Consider the following 15,939-nt stretch of genomic DNA (forward strand, 5'->3'; position numbering starts at 1 on the left):
TATGAAAATACCTGCAGTACGGCAGAGCACTGGCGATTCTGATCTAAGAACTTCTCTCTGTGACCCGGAAATATCCCGCTGGCCTACGGGGTCAGCTCCGGAAATTTCAAACACTGTTCTGTGGGGAATTGCTACTCCAGCATCTTGGCAGCCTCCCGGCTCTGTCACTCAGCCCAGGGCAGTGAGTTGCCTACTTCAGGCTCCTTTCATCCCAGCTTTCAAAGGGCAAAGTAACTGGAGAGGGGCATCGGAGCTGTGGGCCCCGCAGGCTGGTGTAGCACAATGCACAGTGATTTCGGGAAGCCAGTCTGATTAGGGCCTAAGGACTCCTGCCTGCTCTTGGGATATGGGGCCTTGCTGGGTGAGTGGGTGCGTTAGCAATCTATTTAGTCACCCCAATATAAAATAGACCACTAAGCAGGCCTTTTATTTTATTTTATGTTTTTTTAAGTATCAGCTGTAAAGATCTAGTTATGCATTGTAACCCCAACCTCCACAACAGCTAACTAATCAGCCTGCTGAATTTCTTGGAGTTCAAGGCCAGCTGAGGTGGCTGAGCGCCATGGGCTCCCTCAGCATGGGCTTGGTAGAATCTCAATAGCTAGTTTGCCAATTAGCTAATTAAGTCAGATAAATGATAAGCTCTTTGAAGTGTTCCCTGTGCCTTTTATATTTCTTGAACATTCTGAATCATTAGGCTGCCTTTGGGGTGTTTGAAGGTTTGTTTCCCGAGCCGCCCTGCCGTGCATGGCGTGAAGAGGGAGGAATGGATCCAGCTTCAGTAGACCCTGGTGGGCCTTTTGCGCCACAGAGCCCTGGGCTGGACCAAGCTCTCCCAAGTGCTTTCCGTGCGTGATGCATGTCTGCTTCTCTCTCCCCTTCTGTTCCCAAGGATGTTAACACAGGCGAGGGCAGCGAGTTTGCAGACAGCGGGATCGAAGGGGCCACCACCGACACGGACCTCCTGTCCAGGCGATCTAATGCCACCAACTCCAGCTACTCGCCCCCCACCAGCCGAGCCTTTGTGGGCAGCGACAGCGGCAGCAGTTCGACGGGGGATGCTGCACGCCAGGGGGTGTACGAGAACTTCAGGCGAGAGCTGGAGCTGAGCACCACCAACAGCGAGAGCCTGGAGGAGGCCGGCTCTGCGCACAGCGATGAGCAGAGCAGCGGCACCCTCAGCTCCCCAGGCCAGTCGGACATCCTGCTGACAGCCGCGCAGGGCACCGTGCGCAAGGCTGGCGCGCTGGCAGTCAAGAACTTCCTGGTACATAAGAAGAATAAGAAGGTGGAGTCCGCTACCCGGAGGAAGTGGAAGCATTACTGGGTGTCCCTGAAAGGTAAGGAGGCTGGCCCAGCAGCCTGCTGGGAGTGCCTGCGGGTGCATCCCACAGGTCCTCACGGTTACGCGATATTTCGTAATTGTGTGTCTAAAACATGGTCTGTTGTGGTAGAAACACAACATTAGATGTATTTTTTTTCTTTAACTTAAATCCTGGGGTGAGGATGATGAAGATTAGCCCATCACTGAAGAACTGAAATATCTGGTTTGGGATTTGATTTTCTTTTTCTGTCTGTGTTTTCAGTACTAGGAATTAGATCCAGGGACTCTCATGGGTTAGATATTACATAAGCGCCCTAAGTATTACATCCCCATAGCTCTTTGTATTTTTATATTTCTTTTGAGGTACCAGGTTGCCCAGGCTGGACTTGGCCTGTTAATCATCCTGCCTCAGCCTCATGGGTAGCTGGAATTATAGGTACCTGCCACCGCACCTGGCTGCTTAACACAGTTTTAAATCTGTGATCGGGTATTGTTGACTGTGTGGGCAACACTGTAGGCAGGCCTCTAGGACTTACTCACCTGAGGAACAAAAGCTTCATGTCTCTTATTCAGTAACTCTCTCGGAGTGTTCCCCACCCCTGCAAATGCTGTTTTGTTGTTTTCTGTGCTTCGTGGTCACCCCGGTTTTATTTCTGTTGCTGTGATAAATAAAAATACCCCAACCAAAAACATCACAGGGAAGGGAGAGTTTATTTGGCTTACAATTCCAAGTTGCAGTCTATCAAAGTCAGGAACCCAAGCCACTAGTCACATCGCATTCACAGTCAAAAACAGAAAGGCGTGAATGCATCCATTCTGCCTGCTTTTGCTTGCTCTCAGCTTGTTTCCCCATCCTATACAGTTCAGGACTCTCTGCCTAGGGAGTAGTGCTGCCCACAGTGGGCTGGGTTTTTCTCCTTCAGTTAGCAATCAAGACAGTCTCCCGGAGACATGCTCATAGACCAGCCTGATAAAGACAGTTACTTGGGACTCTTCCCAGGTGATTCCAAGTTGTGGCATATTGAGGTTTAAAAGCCACCAGCACAAGTGAGAGGAAGAAGTCAGCTTTCTGCATTCTTGTAGACTCCAATGTGTGATTTTGAAGTGAGTTCCCCTCTAAAATTTTGTTTTGGGTTGTTCAAGTTTATTTTTCACGCAGTGACTGTTGGAGAGAGAGAATCCTTAGCTTAAGTCCAGTGAAATGGCCCAGGTTTGAGGACTCTTTCTTTTTTTTTTTTAAAGTGGTAGAATATTACTAATTTTACAGGCTTCCACCTGGTGCAGATGGGCTGTCTAAATCATCATTTGTTTCTGAACAAGTCACTATTTTATAGTCTAGCTGTGTATATTGGAGTACTCTTGGTTGTACACAGAACAGACAGATGGGTACCACGCTGCTTGCTTCTCAAAGAAACTTAGTGCTTACATGTTGCCTTTTGCTGCCATTTGGCGTCCTTTCCTGAAGAGGTTGTGTGTGTCTGCTCAGCTCTGCATAGGTCTCTATCCTGGAGACTTTTGTAATTCAATTGTGAGAACTATGTTATAGAGAGAAAAATGTTACTTAAGAACATTGAGAGTTTGAAGCTGGGCACCTGTGGCTCACTCCTTTAATCCCAGCACTCGGGTGGCAGAGGCAGGCGGATCTCTGTGAGTTCAAGGCCAGCCTGGTCTACAAGAGCTAGTTCCAGGACAGTCTTCAAAGCTACTGTCTTGAAAAACAAAAAAAGAAGCTAGCTTTGAGATGGGAGTGGGACCAGGTGGATCAGATAGGAAACACAGGAGAATGAGGCCAGGGCTGATCAGGTCTGATCAGGTAGTGGCACAGAATCAGATCATTTGACATTGGCTCTCACCAGCTGTGGCCAGTGTGGGGACATCCTACAGTAGAAGCCTGCATCTTCCCTGTGCTCTGCTCAGTGTATGCCTGAGCAGTGAGCGTGTGCAGCTTGCCCCCGAACAAATCAGGAGATGGGTGCCCTCCCCCCTTGCTGGGGGGCTAGTTGGCTTTTTTCTTTGTTTTGTTTTGATGCCTGCTGAAATAGGAACTTATGCACCTGGTTAGGCTGTAGATTCCGACACTCATAATGACAAGGACAACAGCAAAGCTAGGCAGAACTGTCCCCTAAAGCTGGGGTGGGAACTCTCCTGTAAAGTCACTGGAGGCCCAGGTCATCTGTCTTGTTGCTCAGTTACTCTAGAATGTTGTTCATGTGGTGTGGGGTCATGCTTCTACAACAAGGAGTTTATCCTGTGGGGACACTTGGAAAGCCATTGCTGGCCTCTCTTACTCACTACCTGCCATAGCTTCATTTGGAAAAGTGCTGTGGGGTTGCATGGGGGGTCCCTGTCATGCCTGGTGTTCTGCTGTGATGGGATGAGTTAGAGAAGAAAGAAACCCCCTCCCCCCCAACAAAGGTACAGAACCTCTAGTACCACCTGTTGGGTACCATTCCTGGGGAGACATGGACAAACATTACTTGACCCCAGTAGGGAATTGACAACAAACCAAAGCAAGGCTATCACCAAAGCCCAACGTGAACCTGGGTTCTTTATCTGACTCTGGGAGAGGGACTGCTTGACAGATGGATCACAAAAGCCCATCCTGCAAGCCACAACCCTGTTTCTTCCTGCTTAGCTTGTAGGGAGTTTAACAGGCAGGGGAGGGTCTCTTCCAGGTTGCTCCTCCCCTTCAGGTCGCACAGCCAGTCTCCACTTCTTTAGGCAACGTGACTTCTTTCATGCAACCCTGCTTGTCCGGGAGTCTCATAAGTGTGTGCTGTTACTGTGAGTTTGGTGAGGAGGAAAGGGCTAGTGCATCTAATCAGTTTCAGGGACATCCGAGTGGATTGAGTTATTTACTTGAGGGTTCCTCATAGGATGGCAGGTTCCATTCCCTCTGGAGAACACGCTTCCCTGAGAGATGTAGTATTTTCTCCCCTCAGAGGAAAGTGCTATACAACACACACCTTCGTCCCCATTAGTAATTATCACTGAGCACTTAAGAGCCTGACATCAAGACCACCTACATCCCAACTGCCTGTGATGCTTTCCGTATGGTGCTTCCTGCTTACAGAACCGTAAAGTCTGGAGATGGCATGCTTGGACTGCCAAAACACAGGGCCACACACTAGATGTCTCAAGTAGATGTCAGAGACTTTTTTCATAAAGTAGAAGTGTTGGCTGCGTTGGTTTCCTTGATATGGCCGTGGCTGTCATTTTTGGGTCTTGGCACGTGATCTTCCTTCTGTGATGGCTGTTTCCAATGTCCATCTGATAGGACGCAAGTCTTTAGATTAAGGGACACTCATGTGACCACCCTTTCCCTTAACTGCCTCTTTAAAGGCCATATCTCCAAGTGTGATCCCATCTGAAGTATGGGGTCAGGACTCAGTGTGGAGATGTGGAAGGGACGATTTTTTACCCGTGAGAAGGCCCTGGGTTTGAGACTCCTCTTACTGTGCGTTTGAGAATGGCATTTCTTGGTGTAGAATAGAAATGATGAGGTGACCCTTGTTTTGTTTGTGCCTTTTCCTTAATAAATAAGTGACAAGGATGCCATAGTGTGGGCATCGAGGAGCCCATGAGAGGAAGAAGCTGTCACACTGTCCCAGTGACCCAGATGTGGTCAACACGGCTTGACAGAAGTCACCAAGGCCTTCACATCTGAATCCTGACAGGTTCCCCTCTTCTGTTGACAGACTCAGGGCTTCCTTCTTTCCATTCAAAAGCTGTTGACGGTTTCTTAGGAGCCCATGGCTACTGATCAGGAGAGAACCATACCCAGGAACTTCGGGGCAGAAGAAAAGGTCCCTTTTCAAAGACTGGTAGAATTAGTTTCCGAAGTGATGCCACCCACAGTGTACAAACCTAAAGGTCAGATTCAGGAAAGAAGAGGACACATAGACTTTTTTTCAGAGTTGCGTGGTTTATGGATTTGTGTCTTCATGTTAGTCTTAAAAATCAAACATGTTGAAAATGAATGAAGTTCATTTTCAGCCACCTGCTGAAATAGATAATTTTAACCCAAAGTTGAGAGTCTGTCAAAGGGTGTTTGAAAGACCGTGCTATGTCCACACCGTGGTAGGCACATGTCAGGATTTGTTCTCTGTTCCTAACCAGGTACTAGCATGTATGTGGTGCCCCTTTGATGTTAAAAGCCCACAGGTGATTTGTACTGTAATAGTCATAGGCTGTCCCCTTTCTATCTTTGTTCTAATGTGTGTGTACAGGGAAATGAGAGCTTCCAGTGGCTCCCTCTTTGGATTTTCCTCAAACCATGAAGTCTTCATAATCCCAGGGATTATGAAAGAATAGAATTGAGTCAGGTGTGTTGATAGCATATATTTCAATTTATGTACGTATGTTTTGGATAACATGTGAATGGTTTGACTATAGTTAATGGTAGAGTTCTGTCAAATTGGTATTTTCAGATAATATTTAATGGCATAGCAAATACTTAAGGAACTAAGTATAAAGACGACTATAATTATATACAGTATTGCCTTTTTTTAACTGTTGTGCATGTATTTGGGCACAGCGCAAATGTGGCAGTCAGAGGGCAGCATTACGGAGCTGTTTCTCTCTTTGTACCTTTCTGTGTGTTCTAGGGATTGAGCCTTGTTCACTGTGTTTGTGTATTTAAAGATTTAACCCTCTTTAAAAAGGGTTAAATGTGTGTGCGTGCATGTGCACACACCTGTGGTGTGTGAATTATCCAAATTGGCTTTGCTTGAGATGGTGCTATGAGCAGCTGTTACATGGTGGTGTGAAATGGTACAAGGAAGGCAAAGAGGGGAAAGAGTGTGCCTTTTCCAGTGTGCCTTTCCGGTGTGCCTTTCCCAGTGTGCCTATGGGAATGTCTTTCCATTGCCCTGCTTCTTTCTACACCACACGTGGCCAGTTTTTCTGTATAGTTTCCTGTTGTAACCAAGTGCATTCAAGGACTTTGCACTTCCTGTAAGGTTTGGTTTCTTGCTTGTAGTAAGGAGATGCCTGAAATAAACTGGGTAGCTCGTGTTGTAGTTGTGGACGAGTTCTGTAGCTGTCCAGCCCAGAGCTGTGGACCTGTTGAGAATATATGCTAAGCAAGGACTTGTTATTCTAGTGAGCTTCAAGTTCCGATGGTGAAGTTGCTGCTTCACAAACTTCTGCAGTGTTTCGTGTTTCTACTGCTCCTGTCTCAGTGTTTCATGGTCCAGTTAAAGCTGGGCCAAAAACTCCACCTTCCCTGAGACCTTCCCATAAGTCCCACACAATTCCTGTTTCAGAATGCACAAGGGCATAGTTTTATTCTAGGAAAGAAAATATAGATTGCATCAGAGGCCAAAAATACATCTTTCCTGGAAACCCCTAAATCCAGCCCAATCCAGTCCTACTGTTTTCTCCAAGGGTCCAGACCCACAAAACATGTTTTAGAATTCTTAGCTGCTAATCACAGGAGAGTGGGTAGGAGTAAGCTCCGAGGGAAGTCTGTAACATGAAGCGGGGCCGGCTTGTGGGGGTTTTTGTCCCGCCCCAAAGAAAATCACACATAGGTCTCCATAAATTATAAGCTGATTGGCCCATTAGCTCTGGCCTCTCACTGGCTAACTCTCACATCTTGATTAACCCATTTTTCTCATCTATGTTAGCCATGTGGCTCAGTACCTTTTTTAGTGGGGCAGATCACATCCTGCTTCTTCGGTATCTGGACAGGAGTTGGGGGGAATCAGCTTCCTCCTTCCCAGAATTTTCCTATTCTCCTTGCATCATTTCTACTTCCTGTTTGGTTTTCCCGCCTATACTTCCTGCCTGGCCAATTTAAAACATGATTGACAGAATACAGACAATTCTCCCACACCAGAAGTGCTGCCTGGGGAAAGCTATAGAGCTGTGTTTATAGTCATCACTGGGCTTGGGGCCCCAAAGTCCGCATTGTTTAAGATCAAAGACAGGGTCCCTGGCTGGCTTGGAACTCTCTGTGTAGACTAGGCAAGCCTCAAACTGACAGAGGTCCACCTGCCTCTGGCTGCCAGCAGCTAGATAGAGTTGTATTGTAGTGGTTTTCTCAGACCACCAAATCATGATGTGGAGACTTATGATTAATTCTGAATGCTCAGCCTTAGCATAAGTTCCTTTCTACTAGCTCTAACTTAACCTGTTTCTCTTCATCTGCATTTTCCCTTGGGGCTTTTGACCTTTCTTTCCTTCTCTGTGTCCTGCTTTCCTGTTTCCTCTGTGTCTGTCTCTCTGGCGGCTGCATGACTGGTTGGCCCCTGGCATTTTCCTGTTCCTCTCTAGATTCCTCCACCTACCCACTCTCTCTGCCCATTAGCCCCATCTATCCCTCCTCTGCCTAGCTATTGGCTATTCAGCTTTTTATTAGACCAATCAGGTGCCTTAGGCAGGCAAGTTGAAACAGCAACACATCTTTACATAGTTCATTGAATCTTCTATTCCACAACAGTGTGTGCCAACACGCTTGCCCTCAAGAAGGCTTTCAACCAGATGTTCCAACAAAGACTGTAGGACTCTGAGAACTTGAATTCATATGGGAGGGATCCCATCGTCTATTTGGAAGCTGTAACTCAAGATCTTTATTTTTCTACAGACCCATCAAGGACCTGATTGCAAGCAACACCCTGTTTTCTTTATCTCTCGGGCTCCCACACACTTTAATATTAATCCATCCCTTTTCTGATGGCTGGTGTCAGTTTCTCTTAGACATCTACCATTGGCCAAGCACTAAATACTCACCCAGACCTTGTTCTGTTTCCTCAGGTTGCACGCTCTTTTTCTACGAGAGTGACGGCAGGTCTGGGATAGACCACAACAGTGTCCCCAAGCACGCTGTCTGGGTGGAGAACAGCATTGTGCAGGCTGTGCCTGAGCACCCCAAGAAGGACTTTGTCTTCTGCCTCAGCAACTCCCTGGGTGATGCCTTCCTCTTTCAGGTTTGTGGGGGTACTGTCTTGCCCAAGTACCCTGCCCTCGCCTTTTAAAATAATGCTGAGATTTTTCACAAAAGAGATAAAAGTGTTAAATGACAGAATATCTGCCATGAATTGCGGAAATGAGAGACCTCGTGCAGAGTTTGATTGAATGTGAGGCTCAAGGAGTAGTGTGCTTTGGGTGTGAGAAACTTGTGTTGGATGTGAGCGGACAGGTTTCTCGCTGTGGCTTCAGGAGCATTGTACAGCCCTCAGAAGAGGATCATGAGTTTCTTAATTTAGGTGTGATTTGAGCTGTCAAAACTTGTACCATAATATGTTCTCTGCTAATATTAATCATAAGGTAAAATAATTTCAGCCCAGAAAAGACTGGTTGTCCCTAAATAGTTTCTCTTTCTCAGCTTACCAGAACTTTCTATCAAGTATTCTTGAAGTCTGACTATTAACTGTTCCGCAAAAATACTTCTCAGCTTCAAGGTTAACATTTCCTTTTATAGCGAACCCTTTGAGCTTGCAAGAACTGTCTGTGCTTTAAGTGAGGACGGTTTCCCTCATTTATTCCATTAATGTGATGAAGGCCACAGAGAAAGCGGAGTGTACAAAATACAAATGCAACATTCTGTGAGCGGTCATGAAATAAGTGTGCAGTCACCAACTAGAGCGAGATATGGGAGGTTTAGGCTCTGCCTAGCTTCCTGACAGCCACATGTGCACACCAGCCCCCACTTACCAAATAGAATGAAGCTGTCTCTTACCATCCAAGCCAACACACTTGTTTACCCGATAGTCACTCGATTTATCCCTTGTTTATTTGTTTATGAGGAAGGTTGCAGGTTGGTGAAGGGGAATCATGAACATGAGTAGTGACAGTCAGTTCTGCATTTACTTCTTTGTGTGTGGGATTGGGAGAACAGTGCGGAGGTCAGAGGACAACTTGCAGAAGTCAGTTCTCTCCTTCCACCATGGGGCTTCTGGGGATCAAACTCAGGTTTTCAGGCTTGGTGGCAAGTGCCTTTACTTCTAAAGCCATCTTGCTGGTCCTCCGTTGGTGAGGGATAGTTTTTCTGGGTATAATATTCTTGCTTGCCAGCCCTGTGCCATTGAATGAATGCATTGAAAATGTCATCCTGCTGCCTCCAGAGCTTCCAAGAGAAGCCCATTATAAGTCATTCTTATAACTGTGATGAATTTTTGTGATGAATTACTTGTCTTTTTTTTTGTGTAGCTTATAATGTGATTTGGTGTCAGTTATTGAGTTTATACTGCCTGAAATTTATTCTGTTTCTTGTATGTATATATTTGTGTTTGTGTGTGTATGTGTGTGCATGTGTGTGTGTGTGTGTGTGTGTGTGTATGAGAGAGAGAGCTTTATATCCTGATCCATAGGCAGCAGGGAGAGACAGGGGCCTGACTTGGACTTGTGAAACCTCAGAGCCCACCCCCAGTGACACACCTCCTAATCCTTTCCAAACAGTTCATTAACTGGGGACTAACCATGTAGATATAAACCTGTTGGCAGCATTCTCATTCAAATTACACCAAGCAACAAGCACTCTTAGCCTCTGAGCCATCTGTCCAGCCCCTTATAGGAGATTCTTTAAAAAAGAAAATCAGTTTCTTGATTAGTGCTCTCTGTTTATATGACAACTGAGTAAATTCAAAAGCTTCACTGTCAAAAGCAATGTTAGCATGGAAACAAGGAAATATTTTCTAAATCCATATTCAAGTGTGTGTGGATGAGTCTCAGTTGATAGGCCGTTTGCATAAGTGTGCAAGAGGTCCGATTCAGTCTCCAGCACTGCCACCCACACTTGAAAAAGTGACACAGCAGTCAAACTTTACTATGACCGTCACACTTGCTCCTGTAGAAATGGTGTTCTTTGTTTTCTGTGTGTCTGCCACTGTCTGGAGAGTGCTTCCCAGCATGGGGCACACAGTGGAGGTTTGCATTTACTGACTGGAGTGTTCACCCTGCTTGAGAAGCTGATGCTCACAAAGCAGGGGCAGCCACCAGGTCCACAGTCAGCCCACGCCCCTTTCCTCACACCCTTCAGTTGTGTGAGTAGATGCCATTTGTTCCACCGGTGTGACTACTCACCCCAGGAAGGGTTTGGGCCAGAAGCACCTGGGACAGTAAAGTGACTGTCCTTTTCTGGCCTTAGCAGGTAAGCCACTCCCTGGGAACGTCTGTCAGCAGCAGCCTGGGTTGGCTCGCTCTCCCTCGCCACACGCATCAGATGATAGTCTGATTGATGGGAAGGAAGGCCTGCAGTTGTTTTTCTTACACACCTCTGGTACCAATTCCCACTGAAAGGACTTACATGGCTGTAGAACCGCTGGTGGAGTCTGCCCAAGAAGTCACATTCTATCAAATGCTTCTTGTAGCAACATAAGCCCGTATTCATGGAAACCTCTGTCGTCTTGTTATGGGGAATTTTTATGCTGCTTATGTGGGATAAAGGACAAAATGAACCTTTTCAGAGGAAATTACTGTTGTTTGGGATCCATGAAGGCATTTTTCTGCTGTCTACTTATTGTAATCCACATAACTCCAGAGGGGCTGACTTTGAAAGAAACCTGTGTGTGCAGGGGTGAGGTTAAGGCAAGGGAGATCAGCCGTGATTATGGAAATAATTTGTAGGTTATTTCAGCCCCAGGGCTCAATGCAGTGCTCACTATCTTCAGAGCCTGTTCGCTGCTGATTCCACCCCATTGCCCAGATACCCAAACATTTGCGCTGGAAAAGAGATCCGTGTTACCCACAGAAGTAGAAAAGGGGTTTTGTGTGCAGAGTGGGGGCAGGAGTGAGGTGGGATTTTGGAGCAGCTGTTATAGAAGACGTTTTATGCTGTCTGCAGAGTGTGACTGTAGCTCCTGCCTCAAACTCTTTGAGGTAGAGCTCTTTCCTCCGTCCCAATGTCAGAGACGACACCGGCCACTCACAGAGTCCAGTGTCCTCCTGGCTCGCTCATTCTTGCCTAGAGGATGCCACAGCTGCAGACAGCTTGACCACTCGCAGGAGACATCCCAACATGGGTTTCGAATTCCTGTCCCAAATGCTTAGGGAACATGGCCACCAGACAGGACGAGAGAGAGACAGGGCGGGGGGGGAGGGGAGAAGGGAGAGAGAGGAGAGGGGAAAGAGAAAAGAGAAGAGGAGAGTGTGTTCATGAGTAGAAAGTTGTCTGTGGTTGAATATATAAAGGAGGGACAGAAAGATTGACTTGGGCAGATTGCCTTCTCTTGGTATGTTTTTGTCCACTTCTGAAGACAGTTTTTACTAGGCTACTTTGTGCATATTTTTAACACCTCATAAAAAGAAATAGGACTTTGGGTGTATGAAAAGGAGACTTGACAAAGCAGCATCAGCACCCTTCTCTGGAGTCACAGATTAAACGGCTGATTAGCCTGCTCGGAGTCCCCATCAGCAGCATTTGGATTCTAGTACAGAAAGAGGGAAGTTCTCGGTGCTTTTCCTAACCATTATATTACAGAAGCTGAACATGGCTTCACTGTGTCTAAGGAGAGGTTTCGAGTTTCACCAATCCCTGGGGATCCTACGTCCAGATGTCAGACTTTAGGAAGCGTCATGAAGGTCACAGACAAACGCCCAGGACTGGAGGGACAGGCTGGGGAGAATGCAGTGTGTAGACTCTGTGGGAAACACCCCAGGGGAGCTTTAACATGCTGGGACTTGCGTAGACCGTCCATAGATTTCCCCCTCTTGGCATCATGACTGAAAGTCCACTTCTCCTCTTGTTATAGCGATACTTCATTTGTGTTTTAATAAGTCTTGCCTGAAGATCAGAGGGTAAAACTAAGCCACTAGAGAGTAGGCAGTGGTGACACATGCCTTTAATCCCAGGATTTGGGAGACAGAGGCAGATGGACCTCTGTGAGTTCAAAGCCACCCTGGGCTACACAAGATCAATGCAGAATCAGATCCAGGTGGTGGTGGCTCACACCTTTAATCCCAGTCCTAGAAGGTCACATGCTTTAAATCCCAGCGCTAGAGGGGAATATAAACCAGGAGGAGACAGAGGCTCGGGGTTGAGTCTGCAGTTGCCCAGCCTTGGTAGAGGTGAGACTTCTCTAGTGGCTGGCTGGCTGCTTTGCTTTTCTGATCTTCAGCTTGAACCCCAATATCTGTCTCTGGGTTTTTGTCATTCATGCTACACCTTCGGGCTATCTGTTCAAGGCTCTTGAGCCATTTCCCCTGTTATTTGTAGACTTGGTGGGGCTTGTGTCTCCTGTCCTCATATGATCTGTCCTGGGCACCCTGCGTTGAGGTTCTGTCGAGCCTGTTTTCCTCTCCCACATCTTTCTGTCTTTAAATCATACTGTCAACTCTGTCTGCATTTGTGGTGCCTTAACCACCCCCTGCAGCATCTACCCTTAGCCTGTAAAGACTTTCCCATTTATTTTGGTAGTCTCTTCCCCTGAACCCAAACACAGAGCTGTAATTTCTTTTTAAACATTATCTTTGTGGGGTTTGCCCTTGAAGTGAGTTTGTTGATATTCTGGTGGAGCCTTATGCCCCTTCCTTGGTTCTATAGGTAGGACAAGCTCCATCTCAGGTCCTTCTTTTCTTTGGTAATTCCTGAGTTGACCTGGTCTGTAGCGAAGCCCTGTTTTCCCCACACTGTGGATCCTATCCCTGCTCCTAAGGCTGCACCTTGGAACATTTTTGGTGGTGGTGCATTCAGCTTCAAGCTCCTGCTAGGAAGCGGAAGGGTAACTGGGTGCAAACAGAAAGGGGCGAGCAGGAGTGTGTGCACCCATTATTTGGCCTCCTGCTCTTGTTCCAGGAGCGGAAAAATTAACTGTGCAGCAAGGACATTGCTGCGTTCGGGAAGGCTAGGCTGCTGACCCAGATGCCTCCACTAGACACAGATACTTTGGAGGCCACTTTCAGCATGAGGCTTTGCAGGGAGTCATGCATGGTCAAGCCATAGCAAGGACACTAAACCCTCAAGGGAAGCACTTTAAGGTTTGGGGCCTCCTGAGGTATAGGTCGGGCCAGAACCCCATTCCCCTTGATGGACGGTTTGGTGTTACAGTGGAAAGTGGTGTTACAGTGGCATGACATACCCTTCTGTTAATGTGCCAGAAGTTTCCCTACTAAACATGCAGTGCAGACCATTAGATCCAGCTTCCCCTTGTCACGAAAGACCCAACATAAACTCCTCATGAAGGAGAGGGGGATATTTAAGTCTGTCATGAGCTAGTTTCAGTGGTGTGGGCTTCTGAGAAGGACAGCACGCCTCCTTCCCTTCTCCTCTCTTTCACCTCCTTGCTCCTCTTTCGCTGTGACAGGCACCTGCTGTTGACTTCCAGCTTGTGATTCTTGGGCTCTTCTAAGGACACCGTGAGTTTAAGGGAAGCTTCACAGCCTATCTTCTTATTTCTCTGCTCTCTGACTTTCCCACTAGAGGCTTGCATCCTATACCTGGTGACCATGCTCTGCTCATACTCAGTCACCTCAGTCTGTCTGGCCATCACCTGCATGTGGTCCGATACTCTCACAGCCTGGTCACATACCAGTGGCCTTCTGCGGAAGGATCTCAGTGGACAGTTTTTGTAGGCATTTTCTCAGGGGTCTGCTCAACTCAGCCAGTGCCCTGTCCAGTGCTTTGCATTCACAGGGCTGGTATCAGTGCACTTCCTCATTTTCAGCCAGCAGCTCTTGCTTCTCTGGTGCCTAACTTCCTGGACTCAACTCCCCCTATATAAAAATGACCTTCAGTTGGGGACAGGAAGAGAGTAGGTTTGTGTGTATAACTGTCTGACCTCCTCAAGTGGGGGAGTGTAGAAGGAAGTTTCTGCCCTGCTCAGTCCCACGGCCAGACAGTCGCAAATAAACACACAGAGGCTTATGTTAATTATAAACTGTTTGGCCTATTGCTCAGGCTTATTACTAACTAGCTGTTAAAGTCACCCTTAATTCTTGTCTATGTTTAGCCACGTAACTTGGTATCTTTTCTCAGTGCAGTATTCTCATCTTGCTTCCTGTTTTCTGACTGACAACTGATTCTCTGCCTTTCCTCTTCTTAGAATTCTCCTACTCTGGTTGCCCCGCCTATACTTCCTGCCTGGCTACTGGCCAGTCAGTGTTTTATTAAACCAATATGAGTGACAGATCTTCACAGTGTACAAGAGCAGTATCCCACAGCAGGGGAGGAGAGTCTCCATGTTAAGAACCCTTTACCAATATTAAAAATGTACACTTAATTAAGGTTTGTATTAACAAAGCTCTTAGATATGGTGACTATAACCAAGAGAAACAGACCTTTGAAGAATTCGTACAAGACTCTCATCTGGCCTCTTAAAAGATGGAAACTTCCATTCCTTCCCTTTTTGTTCTTTTAAAATTAAAAAAGAAGTTTAACATTTTATAGAATTTTTCTTATGCATCTCTCAACACAGCTTACCCCAAATTTTAGTTCCTCAGGCCTGGCATTTCTTTTCCAGGATTTCTTCAGTGTAAAATGAGGCTCCCTTTCCTGCCACTCACGTAAACCATTGATTATCTGAAATCACCGAGGGTCCTCCATGCAGTGGGTAATTGAAGCTAGATCTATTTAAATACATAATGAAGCCCCAAGCCTCATCACATCTCCGCACACAGAGGGGCTCTTATGCAAATACTTTTTTTTTTGCTGATTATCTGTTGGCAAGAACTTCTCTTCCTCTGCCCGCTCACTGAACTTCACAAGAGTATTTATAGCATCCCCAGAAGGCAGAGGAAGAATTACAAGACTATTCTCTCTACCTGTCCACTGCCATGTGTGATTGGAGGGGATGACTGGTGAGGGTGGGCCAGGGTGTACGGGTGTGTATGGGTGGTCTCTCCTTCTGCCTTTGTGGCTACTGGGCACTGGCAGTGAACACTTTCTTAGATCATGTCCCTGACTACACTTGCCTGCTGTGAGGAGGTGATACAAGGTTAATGGGTTGAGCAGCTTTTCCAAGAGTCAGAATTTAGTCTGTGGAGAGACCTTCGTGGACCCCACTGCATTAAGTTAGCAGTCGGCCGAGGTTACGTCAGAACTGGAGCCTGGAACTGATGGAATGCTTGAAGACTTTGCCTCACAGAAGTAGCTGCTGAGAGCAGGGAGCACACACGTTTCCCACCCTCCTCAGCACAGGGCTCTCTCTTGCTGCTGCCAAAGGACCAGCTTTGCTCCAAAGCTCTTTTAGTGAATTATTGTGCTCAGAAATGGATTTGGTTTGGTGATGGAGGATGGCAGGGACCGCTGTTTTATTTAGACGGGACAGCAGGAGCAAACATTTTCACTAATGGAAAAGCCTTCAGCCACTGCCAGGGTTTTAGAGATAGATGGCTGAGACATGCTTAGTGGTTAAGGGGCTGATGGCTGTATTTTTCATAGACCTGTCACCACATGTTTCTCTGGTTCTGGAGGACTGACATTTTCCTCTTTCTTTGACTGTAATTTATCCATCCATCTATCCATCCATCCATCCACCCACCTATTTATTTATATGCCAGTGCTTAGATGTGTGTTTAAGCTCAGGGACAATCTTCCACTCACTCTTTTCTTTTCTTTTTTCTTTTCTTTTCTTTTCTTTTCTTTTCTTTTCTTTTCTTTTCTTTTCTTTTCTTTTCTTTTCTTTCTTTCTTTCTTTCTTTCTTTCTTTCTTTCTTTCTTTCTTTCTTTCTTTCTT

The 15,939-nt window shown here is 46.5% G+C and overlaps 1 protein-coding gene across 5 annotated transcripts in view; it reads left to right on the forward strand.

The window, feature by feature from the left end:
- Positions 1–15,939, forward strand: part of Tiam1 (TIAM Rac1 associated GEF 1) — a 353,183-nt gene that overhangs the window by 242,063 nt on the left and 95,181 nt on the right. For all 5 annotated transcript variants that reach the window (XM_057763555.1, XM_057763556.1, XM_057763560.1 and 2 more), the window contains 2 exons: positions 893–1,340; positions 8,084–8,256. In XM_057763555.1, coding sequence (XP_057619538.1) covers positions 893–1,340; positions 8,084–8,256 — 621 coding nt within the window. The remainder of the gene's footprint in view (positions 1–892; positions 1,341–8,083; positions 8,257–15,939) is intronic.

The sequence above is a fragment of the Chionomys nivalis genome, chromosome 3 (assembly GCF_950005125.1).
Source record: "Chionomys nivalis chromosome 3, mChiNiv1.1, whole genome shotgun sequence".
NCBI classification, from domain to species: Eukaryota; Metazoa; Chordata; class Mammalia; order Rodentia; family Cricetidae; genus Chionomys; species Chionomys nivalis.